The sequence below is a fragment of the Pygoscelis adeliae genome, unplaced genomic scaffold, assembly GCF_000699105.1.
Source record: "Pygoscelis adeliae isolate BGI_AS28 unplaced genomic scaffold, ASM69910v1 Scaffold130, whole genome shotgun sequence".
NCBI lineage: Eukaryota > Metazoa > Chordata > Aves > Sphenisciformes > Spheniscidae > Pygoscelis > Pygoscelis adeliae.
Genome location: NW_008824031.1, coordinates 312,403 through 325,408, shown reverse-complemented (window position 1 = coordinate 325,408; position 13,006 = coordinate 312,403). Strand labels below are relative to the sequence as shown.

The following is a 13,006-nucleotide window of genomic DNA, read 5'->3' as shown; positions in this document are numbered from 1 at the left end:
CCTACAATCTTTTTTCTCCTCTAATAAAGGAAGTCATTGAAAGCTAACGTTCTCACTCCAGTACTTGAGAGTTTTGTGAAGGAGCTGATAGAGGGGATGGTTCAAAATTGTTTACCCAGAACATATGGGGAAAGGTTGCTCAGTTAACTTGCAGTAAGTGGCTCTAAGGGTGCGTCTATATTTGCACTAGTTCACACCAGGAGCATGCTTTTTAAGTGAACTGCCTGATCATTCCTGTTGATGGTGTGTTAGTTCACATCACAGAGCTGTTTTGGAACAAAGGAATTGGATTCCTTTTAGGTTAAACTAAGGTAATGTAAGACAATGTATGCCAGGAGCACACATAATGTGTTCCAGCTGCAAACAGGCAGCTTCAGTCCACAAGAACAGACTAGAGCTAATCTAAAATTTAAGAAAAAAAATTAAGTGTTTTTAGTATGGATATTGGGTTCTCAACACTGCTTTCATCTACTAATTTGTCTGCACTACATACTATTGTAGACATAGATTAAACTACCACATGTGTTTACTTCCTGTACACCCGCTCACATTCCCCTGGAAGCAGCATCCACCTTTAGGATATATTCTGTGTCTTTCTACTCACTAACCATCCAAGGAAGTAAGTGCAGAGCGTGCCTCAGCTCCTTGACCAATAAAGAAACAAAACACGGGATTTCTTTTTTGTGTAACTTGTCTACTTGTGAAATACTTGCCAACAATCCCAAGAGGCTTACCACTAGGACATTAAAAAAAACATAATAAAAGCATACTGGTTATGATAACAGGCAAGAGAACTTACATAAGACACACAGCAATTGTAATAATTTTTCAAGTTCTTTGAAACGCGAAGCTGTGATACAACACCTTACATCAAAAAGGAGACAGGAGAAGACGTACAGGTACAGGTAACAAGTGCTTTACCACAGGGCCAAACAATAGCCCTATGCTCTTTAGGGACCATAGCTAGTCCAAGTTGCAGGAATTGAAGTGGTCAGATGCCACAGCAGGTAGCACACTGCTCAAAACAAGACTTTCTAGTTTACTGTTCAGAGCAGCTTATGAGATTTCCCCTAATTTGAGCGCTTATGAGATTTCTCATAATTCCATTCTGGAACAATTGTGGAAGGAAGTCAGATCATTTAGATCTGCTCTTGACAAGTCCCGGTTAGCCAGTAACTCACCTGTGAGCATTTTCTAGATGTTTAGAAATGGTATACCTGTTTCAGTGTTCTTTTGAAATTTCTATCTGATCTAGCTAGTATGGAAGTTGCCCATTTCTTACTTTCTCCCCATTTTTAGAAGCAGGCATGGTATTTTCTCCTTTTTTCAGTCATCTATGATCTTTTGTTAGTCCTCTACAGTCTTTCAGTAACAACCTGCTTTGAGACGCCTCACCAGATCTCCTTGTACCCAAGAATGAGTTTACAAGAATCCAGCTGCCTTTTTTTTTTTTTTTGAAGTTTAGGCAGGGTTCCCAAATGTTGATGTTAACCATGTTATCCACCGAACTGTCATGAAATGTGAGAGATTAGTGATATTGGTAGGCCTCCTACTGAAAAGGATAGGAAGACTATGCAAGCCTTTAACGTTTAACAAATGATCTCTAGAACACTATTACACCCCCAACACTCCAGGTAGTTGTAGCTCATTTTGCAACTCAGGCTTTTGTTCCTGCATCTCTGTAAAGAAAGCCTTGAATAATAGTTGAGCAGGTTCTGGCCCTTACAGTGACAGATTAAGGGAGCAAAACCACTTGGGAGAGGCATACAGCACCTGCAGGCACTGCTAAACACAAGAAATCAACCTTGCAAGCAGGGCTGAAGTGGAATACAAGGACTACAAGAGGCATGGCACTGCACAGGAAGTTTGAGAAATCTGTTTCAACAGGACAAACATAAGATATGTGATTAAATAAAAACAAAGTCACCAACATTGTAAAACCAAAATTTTGTCACAGGTAGTTCAAAAGTAATTCTAGAGTAAGATAGTTCAAAGCACACAGATTAAACAACTAATTCACTTAAGTTTTAAAAACTGTATGCTTGCTTTGTTCACCTTGCACGAATTCACATTAAAGTACTATTAACAATCCCATTTCTAATTCACTTCAGTTAGTCTACACATTCTGAAGAAATTTTTGTATCACAGTTACGCGAAGCAAGACTTGCATTTCCCAGGACGTAACTGAGGTCCTACCATAGCTCCAGAAGCTGAACACAAGGTGAGCAAGTGTTAGGGATTTGACCCCTTTTTGTTTTACTTTGGAAGAGAAATTCAAACACTCAAAGGCAACAGAAAAAGTAGAAAGACTTCAGAAAATACCATCATCCTGGCAGGAATATGACAATGTAGCCCAGATACGAAGGCATATCTGGACTGTCGTATCTGGCAGATCTTCTGCCAAACCCATACCACTCTGGATCACAAGGAAGTGAAAGATTAAGCCATTAAGCCTACAGACAGGTTACGAGTAGTACCAAACATACTCAAGTCAGCAGTTTTAATCAAGGCAGGAGACTGCCACTTGTGGTTTCTCTATATTCACTTTGGTAACTTCATAAGGTGATTGAGCCTAAGCCAGTTATAAGCCATTAGATCAAACTTCATTCTTCTCTAGATAGTTTAATGGAATTTAACAAGTACTTCAAAATTATGCAAAACCATACAAAAAGCACCAATTATCATCATGGCTTGGCAGTTTTGCTTCTTTGACAATACTTCCTACTACTCTGGGCAGGTGAAGTCTATCAGTAAGAGCATTTGCCACTGCAGGCTAAAAGGAAAAAAAAAGATTATGGTGGCCAAACGCTTTGAGCCCAAATATGGATAAAGGTTGGTTTTGTTTTTTATTTTAAGATTGCATTTTTCCATCTTTGCAAGATCCAGCTAAATTGCTCTTCCTTTCTTCAAGGATGTAATTTTGCTCATTATTCAGTAAATTACCGCTTTTTCTGAACTGCCTCCACAATGACAAAAAACCTATCACCTTGACCCAGCCACACCACAAAATAGTTTCCCATATCAGGTCATTTCGAGACATCAGGTCATCACCTACTTATTTTCCATTTCTTTGATGAAAGCTCAACAAAAGAAATGGCAAACTTCACACACCATAACTTCCTCAAAACAAGGGGTACATGAACTTGCCCAACAGACGATGTACAACTACCACTAATGGCATATCCTTTATTAACAGTCTGCAGTCATTTATAGCTACTTTTAAGATCTGGTTTTAGTATAACATTTAATCCAAGAACAGCTCTAAATTACCTTGGAACATCAAAACATGGAGGGTAGATCATTGCTATGAGAGTTAGGCTGAAACCTCAGAGCCATTGCTTAAGTTACCTGCATGTTCATACAAGTTGAAGATGGAAACCGTTTTCCAACTTTTCTATTTATAAATGCCACTGCAGATTTTGGCAACCAAGTAGCTATTGGCACCAGTAGATTTCCATACATCTCACACCCATGTTTTTCTCACATTTTCGTTTTCTTTCTGAATTAAAAAAGGACATTGTTTTCACCTGTTAAATGACAATGGCAACTGTCCAAAAACCAGAATGAAGCAATCTAGATTATAATTCAATAGCACCAAACACGGCAGTTTCTTTTAAATAACAGCTTCCTTTGTACTGCTGAAGATAAAGGTCATGTCTGTAAACCGTGCTTATTTTTAGTTCAGCATCATTTTTCTACAGCAAGTATTATCCATTTGGGTTAAAAGCAACATTTCTAATGTAACCTAACAACTATTACAGAATACAAGCTAAAGATATCTGTGTGAACAAGCTCAAGCTACCAAATCATATTTAAAGAGGTTGTCGAGAACCTTCTGCAATACTGGAAATAGAGTAGCCATACATAGAAAGGCCATTGTTTTCCTTCAACCTGCTGATCACAGATCTATCGCTTCAGCAGACAGGCCTTAAGAAACAAGGCAAATGGCATATAATCCATCTGAAACATTGAGTCCCTTATTCCTTCCCCCAGTACTTTCTTTCAGATGAAATAGTGAGATTTCTGGTCAGAGCCCTTCAGTAGACTCTGTTATTTTTGTCAGCTTTATTTAGCTGGGCAGGTTAGAAGGGGCACCTAGACTTACATTAGATGCTTCTTCATGTGAGCGACATGCTGTGAGGAAAGGCTTTGCTCGTATGACATGACCTATTGACAGACACCTTAAAAAAGGTACCATAGCCACCCAGCCCCCCGTCTTCAAAGGTTTTGTATTCCCTTCTTTAAACCTTCATCCTCCTCTCCAACTTCTGTCTTCCCAGATACAGCTGGTATCAGAGAAATGAAAGCTAAAAAGGAAACTGCACCACCCCCTTTCTCCCCCCCCCCTTAAAAAAAGGGTACTATTTTGCATTTGCTTAAGCCTGTTGCTTTTTCACCTTTATTCAAAGGCTCCTTGCATTCAAAAAGCAAACATTCACAGGGTCCTAGGACACTCCTTTGATACCTACAGGACTCCAGAAACCCTTACATGAATCAAAATTCATTAGAGTAGGTTCTCAAGGGGAAAAATGTGCTCTTGGAAGGCTCAAGGGAAGGAGTACTTCTTACTCAGGCAGAAGTGATACTGGCCCAGCTCTCAACCACAATCTCTACTTGCAACCTAAAAAAAATCACCAGCAGCAGTAGGAGCACACAATACTTGAAATCACAAGCAAAATATTTAATGATATGAAAAGATGCCAAATAACATTAAATAGAAACATTCTTTCTTACAAAAAGGCAGGCATGGTTTAAACATCAGCCTTGAAAAAAATCTTTTAAGGGAGATTTTATAGCTCTTCAGAAGTGAAACTGCACATGCACTGAAACACTGTACTTCATATACTGGAATTTACAGTTTTCAGTCAGATTTGAGAGCTACGACATAGCAAATCATCGACAAGTCAGCAGCATGTGATGGAAGTTTCAGGGCAGTAAGAAACCACTCTGGTGCAATGATTTAGGACTTACTTTGTTATCTGCCATACCCCAGTATCAGAAACCTCAGGCTTTCCAGCAGGATGGGACTTGTTTGCATGTCAGCTCCCACAGCTCACAAACTGGCACTTCAACCCCAGCTTAGCTCTAAGCCCAGCAAAGCTAAGCAACCTGCATCCTATTTCTGCCACTTCTGTGATGGTTATAGTAGTTACTAGTAAAAGGATGAAGCAGAATTGCCTTAAACTATCACAGTTTGCCACAACTGGTATTTGTCAGCTCTCAGGGGTTCTGGCAGCCAGTTCAGTTTCACATCATTCCAAGCAAGCAGATTCAATACCGCTTACAAAGGACTGCGCAAATCTGCTCTTACAATGATGCATACAACTCTAACCACAAATAAACACAAGAACTTACACAGGATCCCAAACTTGCAAGTAGACCTGTCCCATTTCTTTAACAGCCAGTGTAAAAATAACACCCATTTCCCCTTGACCTACTGCGTTGGATGCCTGAACTTTTACAAGGAAACAATCAACTCCTCTTGCTACCACAGAGGCTACTCAGGCTTCATGACAAAGTTAAGGGAACATTTCGGACTGTTCTCTTGGATTTAGAGATCAAAAACATTAACTTGGGGTAGAAAGTTTAGGTTAGGGTTGCTACTGTTATCTCCATTACTACCAAAAAAAACTTTGTTCTTGGAAAAGCTAAGTTTACTGTATTCTGGTGATCAAATATACATATTGAGTGTTCTAGCACTGTGAGCATTTCCTAACCATAACAGTCCAACGAGCAAGTTCCCCTTTTTATTTGAGAAGAACACACAGTACACAGAGATCAAAGCCCCTAAGGATTTTGAAAAGAAAAAGAAAAAAGATTGTTCTCATTTGATAAATGTATAGTTTTGGATAACATGAAGCAAATCTGTTCAGTCCTATACACGCAAAAAAAATAGAATAGGATTGCAAAACAGTATGAAGTATATGCAGTTCTTACACATGTGAAATCTACTTCAGATCTATTTCCATCCATGTTTTCGAACAGAATTTTTTCCATTTTAAAGTCGACTTGTTAAAAGTAGCAACATACACAGAAAATACTAGAAAGATGAGTACTCAAAAAAAGATACTCAAGCATGCAGACTTACTTGCATTCCCCAGGTGTACTGCAACCCCCATGGAGCAAATTACATCCTTGTTTACATACAGCTGTAAATAGAAAAAGGTTTAGGCATCAGTCTGGTCAGCTAGGCATCCATTAGTACAGCAGCAATCTGGAACTGTTCAGCTAGGGCTTCCATCATTTAGTCTATTTGTTGCTTGTGCAAAGCAGACTGTCTTTTGCCATGTTCCAACAGTTGTTGCTTCCAGCTACCTATTTCACAAAACACAACCCCATTACAACTGTTTACGAAAAATAACTTAATGTAACTCCTTGAAGAAGTTGCTACCAAATAGGTTTGCAGCAAGAGTGTCAGCACTGAAACATATCAAATACAGTTATTTTTTAAACCTGGTATTAGACTGGTATTATGCTGGAAATCCCAAGCTTCAAAAGATACACATGACCTTGAGCCCTAAAAATGGTCTCCCCTCTCATTAACAGGCTTTTTACTGAAAAGGAACAGAAAACAAAAACAAGAAGCCCTCAACAGAAATAAGAGTATGTCAAGTAATTTTAGCACTAATTACTCAGAGACTGAAGGCAAAACGCAAAGACATTTGATTAAGTGATACATTAAAAAGGATGACTACACTTGAATTTCTGTTCACATTAAGAGTATGCAAAGCTGAAAGCTTTTTGGTAGCATTACACTTCAAACTTTTTCATTTGCGAAAAGAGTTTTATGAGGGCATTTTTACAGGATTAAAGCCTACAGTATTACTGATATCACTGTTCAATAAAATCTTACATTAACAGATGTAACACATCATTTTGCTCTGAAGTAACACCACAATCGAATAAAGTCAATTAGTAGAACAACATTTCACTATTTAGAATCCCAAGTGTGTTGTGTAGCCCCCATAGCAGACACCACAAGCAGCACTGTATCCTGCCCTGGGCTCCACTCTTCACAGAGGATGTTTTTTCAAAGATTTGTATTCAAAGGACAAAGTTTGTATGTGTTAAAATTAACATGCTACAGCACCGACACTACAGAAGTACCTACTGCAGTTTATACCTATTATATATACATTAGAGCTAATCTAAAATGAAGCAAACAACACTACCTTGTTTACATTCTTCTCCCATCCAACCTTCCATGCAGGCTTTGTTTCCATTTTGATCACAGGTGTAGTGACCAACAAAATCATCTCGAGGGCCACAAAATTTATTGCACAGAGCACTGTAGTAATTTTCATCACACTTCACTCTTATTTGTACTTCAAAATGGGCAACAGGACCATTAAATTGTAGTGTCTTCCATCGATCTTCTGGGTTGATCATGCCAGCATGTGCCACTCGTTCTATTAACAAGTCTTCACCTTTTTAAAAAAAGGTAAATTCAACAGGTGATAAGTTTTATAGCACACTAGAGTATATAAATTCAAATCAAAAGTATTCAACTGGTTAAGAGAAGACCTAGTAAAGAAAATGTTAAGATGATAAAGATCTACTGTATAACTGAATTTTCCTTTGCCTTGCAAAGTTCATTACAGGAAGGCCAATTTAAAAAAGTGTCCCAAAGGAAATATTAAAAAACCCTGGAACATAATCCATAGGAAATAGCTTATTTTTCAAGGCAGCCAAACATACCACACCCACACGCTGACAACCAGCAGCTTTATCTTGATCTAAGGCTCTTTCTGCCTCCTTTTTGTTCTTATAAAATTGCAAAATCTGCACAACCTAGTAGCTGAGATATTAGAGTTCTCTGGTGCGAGTTTAACTTTAAAAATAGAGCAAACACATACCCAGTTTGCTGCAGAATTACTAAGCAATAGTAAATGCTCTGGTAGGCTTGCATTATGTACGTGAACTAGCTTTTTTCCATTTTATCATTCTCTCTACAGTAAAGGCAAAACATCTTTAACAAGCATTTCATAGAACACTGTGCAGCTAGTTTTGACATTTTAAGAAGAAATATACAAGTGAACCCAGGATTGTCAAGGGGCCATTCTCAACTCTGTATCCTGCTTATCCTTATCCCCAGTGGAACTACTGATGATTATGCTCACTGTTACAATACACTCTATAAGCATCCTGCCTTGTCCTCACAGAAAGCAGCAGCACTGCTACTGCCAGGCTTCATTAACCGAGACCAAATGCGCTCAAAGCATTAGTTGTCACATGGGACAAGAGGATTCTAGGATATAAGATCATGGAATTGCCAACACAAAGTATTTCCATTTTTATTGATATCCATTTTGTATTTATCCATTTTATTCTTGGTACAGAAGCTTCAGTACTAGGAGATGAGATGCAATTATAGTCAGTACAATGAAATAATGCAATTGCTTCAGTAAATGTTAAGAATAAGCAAAGTGCAGCAAGGGTAAGGGTAGACAGCGAGTAACCCCAGCAATAAGCATTTTCAAACGTTTTCACTATTCAAATCTGGTAACATCCTACTGCAAGAGAGTTTTTCTAGATGACTCTGCAAGCTGCAGCTGGAACTCCAAGCACTATTTAAGGACAAGAAAAAGGTACAGAAGATCCACTTGTATACATTAATTTCATACCTATTTATGAAACTGCTATGGTATTGCCAGCTCAGAGTTTCACCTACTTTTAGAACTCATTAACCTAATCGGTTTAGAAAACAGAACCAAAGGAGTGACTGTTTCTCACCTAGGAAGTTACTGACAACATAGAGGTATCCTGTGCGTCTGTTACCAAAGCTGCACTTCCCCCTCAGCATGTAAATGGACTCAAGTGACAATTTTCAGTCACTCCAATGTTAAAGAAAAAGGAGAGCTACATAATTAGTGGGCTCTGCAATGCATTTTGTTATCTTAACATCTTTTTTCAAGCTTGCTTCTACCACAAAAATCTTTCCTTTTAAAATTAAGGAATATTGAACTAAAAAAAAAAGCTGTTTTAATTAAGCACTGAAAGGTTCTCCAATTATTAAGAACTCAAAGTATCTCTCTGCTTTAATATTTTAACATTAAAAGTGGTATTGCCATGCATAGGCTACAATTCATGCTCGCCTGGGCTAGTCTGCATAAAACATTTTATGGCTAGACAAGACATACTGAAGTCTATCCTTGTTCTTTAACTCTCAAATTCCTATACGTGAACTCCTCTGTCATCCAGCAGCACGTGGTCAGTATAAGAGTGGATAAGAAACCTGCAAGCTAAAAAAGGCTGCCTGCATTTTATTTTTGACTGAACAGGATATCTGTCATACCACCAGTCACCATTAAAAGCTTCACGATTAGATTCAACATCCTCTCATAATCTTATTCGTCTCTAATGACTATTGATCTGAAAACCTTGATGAAAAACTATAAAGGAAAAATGCTGAATCATTGGATGGCCAAAAAATTTGAACAAATAGCAAATATGCATTATAGAGCTATTTTCCAGCTATAAGCAACAGAGGCTCATTAAAAATGGCTGCAACAGCCACTGCTATAAAAGTGTTTCCTCAAAGTGCATCAGATGGACTGAAGAACAGGTCCTGGGATGAAAGGAGTGGCTTATATAATTAAAGTCTTATCAAGCATCTTCAGGCTAATGCAGATTCAGACACAGTTAAACAACTGGAACAAGCATTACAGCTATTGCAAATACACCTATGCAGAACAGTCCTCTTAATACCTGGGGTCAAGAACAGGGGAAATAACCCAATAGTGCCTTTTTTTTTTTGAACAAACTTTATCTTCACAAACTCCTCTGAAAAAGAATGTATTCTGAGTCTTAAGAGCTTTTCCTCTAGCTTATATCAATAAAGTAGGGCTTAACAGCCTAAATAAGCAAGCCAAATAATTTGAAGCCTGAACCACAAAAGGCATCAGGAAATCGGCTCTGAGTCAATTAGTTTCTAATACTAAATTCTTAAGTACTAGAGTATGAGAATTCTGCTTTACTTCAAATTTAAAACTGATCACAAGTAGAAGGCGCATCTTCCAAAAAGATCTGTAATTGCAGGGAGGAACATGTTTGTCAAGGTTCCTCCTTCCTCCCCCACAATGCCAAAGTGTTTCTGAAGATATTCAGTCTCTCACATTTAACTGTTTTGATGAGACAAGTTTGCTCCCTGCATCTGGTTTACCATTAAAATTCACGTTAGGAACTCACACACATTACTTTTAGCCCTCAGTAAAGGCAGGGAGCTGCATAACTGAATCTCTGGTTATTGGCCAAAAAAGCAGCAACACTACTCTAACCCCCACACACCTCAGAAGCAATAGGGCTTCTTGATTACTAGGAAGTTTTCTACAAGTCTCCCTAGAAAAGCAGACAGTGGCATAGATGTTTGCATAAAAGGAGATGATGGCTAAAAGGTGGTTCTTCAATTAAGCATCTTTTTGGATTTTTGGAAGAGGAATCCTTATCCGAAGAGTATTTAACTGTTACTGTGCAATCAGGAGCCATCACTACACTTTAATAAGAGCACTGCTCGTCAACACACTAACTTTTAGCAGAGGTCAGACATTCCCAACAAGCCACTCACAGGGCAATACAAAAGGTGATGCTGGCAGCTGTTTGCAAGGAAACACAAACAGTAGCATAAGAACTTCATGCCCAAAGGAACAAGAGGTTCCCTTCTCGGGAAGTACCTCATCCTCAGCCTTTTTCAAGCAACCATGTCAAAAAGCCATTAGGACAGATCAGTCTCCTACAGAATAACATGAAAGAGGAAGGCAACCACTGCATCCCCACAGTAGACATGTAGTCAAATGGAAAGTTACTTCACACATGAAGATGCCAGCTTGCTTCATAATGGCAGTGCTGGGTTAGGCATTGCCAAGACCTCTGCTATGCAACTATAAGTTTGCCAAGTCAAATGACGTACCTGGGAAGTAGCACGAACTGCTATGACAGACGACAGAGAACAGGCCCTTTACAGTGACTTTGTATCTAATGCAGTTTCCTCTCCCCCTCCTTCACCCTCACAAAGCAAACAAGTGGTAACGCTATACTGCCACAAGCTTTCCCTCCGAGCCAACCCTGCTGTGCCGAGGAGGGAAAAAGCGCAGGAGTACTTCAGGAATCAGGGTTTGAAAGCCCCTCTTAGGGTCTGTAGTTTGAGGGAAACATTTGCTCTGGAAGACTTGTTCTTGAGATGGTACTTCACAGATCTGCTCTGAGCACCCTTGCCTTGCTTTCAATGGGTGCAAGAAGAATACAGCATGCTAGACAATAGAGGGAGGGAAGAATGACAACTATTCTAAAACCTTCAAGTTGTTCACTGGAAACCTCTCTTTCCAAGTTTTTGGTTTGTTTGGGTTTTTTTTTGTTGGGGTTTTGGGGGGTTTTTTTGGTGTTTGGTTTTTTTTTTTTATAAATACCCACTTGAAAGTCCAAGCGGGAACACAGGACCTGCATTTAACTGTCAGCCTTACTCATCCCCATTAAAGAAAAGCAAAACCTGACTTTGAAACTAATTAATCAGCTTATAAACAGACTCTGGCAATTACTTTGATTAATCTTTCTTACAGTAGCAACAGAAGACACATGTAACCTGATCCAGAGAGATCAGCTCAATGTTCAGGATATGACAGGGAGTTCAGCTTTCCACAGATATGCTCTTCACCCCTCCAGGATGCAGATATTGTTTGTTTTTTCTCTGGAGGAGTTGCCATATTCCCTTTCTTATTCTCTTACATATGATTTTTTACTGATCTGTCCCTGTTTGGCAGTTCAGCAGTCCTTGCAGAAATACAAGGGAAGTGTCTTTGCATCTTGACAGATTCACAAGGCAAAACCTACTGGAGGACTCTCTGCCAAGACCACTCAAACAAAACAAAAAAAAAGAAAAAAGAAAATCATCAGCATTAAGGAATTCTTCCTAAAAATCTAATATGCAAGTCTAAATTGCAGCATGGCAAAGCAACAGGTCTCTATCATGGAACCAGTAAACAGACTACAGAAACATTTAACCAAAACAAGTGTTTAGCTAGTCTTCTGCCAAGTTATAGGCCAAGAAAGCCTTCCTAAATTCACAGAAGCCAGCCTTCTGAGTTTCAAATGCAGTACAGCTTAACAGCACCTCTCACAGCAGCCTATATTAAAGGGAAGTTCACCTTCCATTAGCAATTCCTCACAAGAGCTAAACTGTAATCTGACCACTTTATATAGACTCCTGTAGTTCATTGAAACCGTTAAATTAAGGAGATGGCCCACTGGGCCTCCAAAAGACACTATATATCCTGTTGTCCTGAAATTCAGGAAAAAAAAGTTACATCAATGCAAGTAAAAAGATTTGTTAGAGCATGTTAAAAACTAAAAGGCATAAGAAAGACTTAACACAAGCCTAAACTGATTGTCCCCTTATCAAGTGTATTTTAAAAAACCTGGATTTTAAAGCTACAGATTTGCAAGAAGATTCTGCAGATTCTAAGGCATAAACATAGCAAGTTAGAAGAACATTATTTATTAAGTAGCTTATTAAAAAACAAAATTCAGCACTTAAATGCATACAGATCTGTTTTGCAGACAGGCTCTTCATGTTCACCCCCATCTACACCATCTCATGAATTGATCTGCCACCTAGAACTAGGGCATGAATATTCGCTGTACTAGCTGCCCCTATGTAACTTATTCCCAAGCTGGAAACTATTTGAAGGAATTAACTTCATGTAGTACTTTTTGAACAAAGCATTCAAGAGGACACCTCCAATCTGTCGCTATGTAGGATATCTAAACTTATTCAAGATTCAGGGTTACTCTGCTTAGCACCCAAGATCTCATTTTGAATACATTGTCCAGCTTTGGGAAGTGCCATTCAAGAAGGTTGTGGACCAACTGAAGGGTTGCAGCAACATGAATTACTTAGAAACATAGAATTGTTTAGGTTGGAAAAGACCTTTAAGATCATCAAGTCCAGCCATTAACCTAGCACTGCCAAGTCAACCATGTCCCTAAGCACCACATCCACTCATCTTTTAAATAC

General features: G+C 38.8%; 1 protein-coding gene across 1 annotated transcript in view; it reads right to left on the bottom strand.

Moving 5' to 3' along the window:
- JAG2 (jagged 2) overlaps positions 1-13,006 on the bottom strand; it is a 90,880-nt gene that overhangs the window by 31,250 nt on the left and 46,624 nt on the right. The window contains exons 4-5 of the mRNA XM_009328256.1: positions 7,173-7,427; positions 6,089-6,149 (exon numbers count right to left, since the gene is read on the bottom strand). Of these exons, the coding sequence (XP_009326531.1) occupies positions 6,089-6,149; positions 7,173-7,427 (316 nt within the window). The remainder of the gene's footprint in view (positions 1-6,088; positions 6,150-7,172; positions 7,428-13,006) is intronic.